Here is a 1,510-nt window from a genome sequence, read left to right on the forward strand (position 1 = left end):
TGTCCTTGTTGTTCTTGCTGTTATCAGTTGATCATCTCTGTGATTCATGCTCCTTCTCCACAGGACCTGTCCTCGTCCATCCAGCCCAAAGGCCGACAGGTAAACCTCCTGTTCCTCCACTCTACCCATGATCCTTTCTACTGAAGTCCATCACCTTTAAGAAGCTCTATGGGGATCTGTGTGTGTGTGTGTTGGGGGGGGGGGGTTACTGAACTCAAGCTCTGACAGGGTCAGGGCTTCTTTGGCTCCAGCAGGTTTCAGCCTCTGTCTACTGGAGGCTGATGCTGCAGGCAGATCATTCCTGATAGAGAAGATCTGAATAGAACATAGAAATAGAATAGAATAGAATAGAATAGAATAGAATAGAATAGAATAGAATAGAATAGAATAGAATAGAATAGAAAGAACAGTGATGGCAGCTGGTAGAGATTGTTTCATGGTTAACTTAGTGAGACCCCAGAGATGGGGCTTCTGGGGGCCACATAGGAGACCTCCATCATGTTCCTGAGTTGTTGCAGCTCCTGATCTCTGACCCCAGATCTACGTCAGGGCCCAGTTCGAGTACGACCCGTCCAAAGACGAGCTCATCCCCTGCAAGGAGGCCGGCATCCGCTTCCTTGTTGGCGACATCATCCAGATCATCTCCAAGGACGACCATAACTGGTGGCAGGGACGGCTGGAGAACACCAAGATGGGCACGGCGGGCCTCATCCCGTCCCCCGAGCTGCAGGAGTGGTGAGTGTCAGACGCACTTCCAGAGGGACCAGGTGGGACGTCTGGTCCTGGGCGCCACCAGCAGATCTTTGGTTCATTCTTCTCCATGAGATGTTTAACATTTAGCCGCAGCAACGACACAAACCGTGAGAAGTTCTGGAAAACATAAAACTTTGAACCAGAAGGAAAAAGAAACAGATTTTATAAAGTTAAAATCCACAGTTTGGACCTTCTAGTGGCGACAGGCTGTCCAGCTGGATGGACCATGTCTCCTGGGAGTCCATGGTGGTGGAAGGTGAACCTCAGCCACAGGTTTTAGTCTCTCAGCCTCTCCAACCTGTTCTTCTGGTGTAGCTCCATCAATGCGTCCATCCTCCCCCTGCTGAGTGGAGCAGGTCTGGTCCCAGGAGAACCTCCAATCCCTCAGGAGATGGTTTGAACTCTGACCCCTCAGGACCTTCTCTTCTTCAGTTCTCCTCTTGATGTGCGGGGGGGTGCCGCCCCTCAGAGCAAACCCTTCCGTCTTCATAGTTTTCACTTCAAACCACGGCTCAGTTCCTCATCCATGGATGGATGCTTCCTCCTGGATGGACGTTTCCTCCTGGATGGATGCTTCCTCCTGGATGAATGTTTCCTCCTGGATGGATGTTTCCTCCTGGATGAATGTTTCCTCCTGGATGGATGCTTCCTCCTGGATGGATGCTTCCTCCTGGATGGACGTTTCCTCCTGGATGAATGCTTCCTCCTGGATGAATGTTTCCTCCTGGATGGATGCTTCCTCCTGGATGGATGCTTC

General features: G+C 51.0%; 1 protein-coding gene across 1 annotated transcript in view; it reads left to right on the forward strand.

Annotated features, from left to right (window-relative positions):
• The window catches only part of LOC107104972 (peripheral plasma membrane protein CASK-like), a gene marked incomplete at its 5' end in the record, with an annotated part of 48,539 nt that overhangs the window by 35,959 nt on the left and 11,070 nt on the right, over positions 1–1,510 (forward strand). Inside the window, 3 exons of the mRNA XM_015405089.1 lie at positions 64–99; positions 539–738; positions 1,069–1,147. Of these exons, the coding sequence (XP_015260575.1) occupies positions 64–99; positions 539–738; positions 1,069–1,147 (315 nt within the window). The remainder of the gene's footprint in view (positions 1–63; positions 100–538; positions 739–1,068; positions 1,148–1,510) is intronic.

Source organism: Cyprinodon variegatus, unplaced genomic scaffold (assembly GCF_000732505.1).
Source record: "Cyprinodon variegatus isolate N-32 unplaced genomic scaffold, C_variegatus-1.0 Scaffold1981, whole genome shotgun sequence".
NCBI lineage: Eukaryota > Metazoa > Chordata > Actinopteri > Cyprinodontiformes > Cyprinodontidae > Cyprinodon > Cyprinodon variegatus.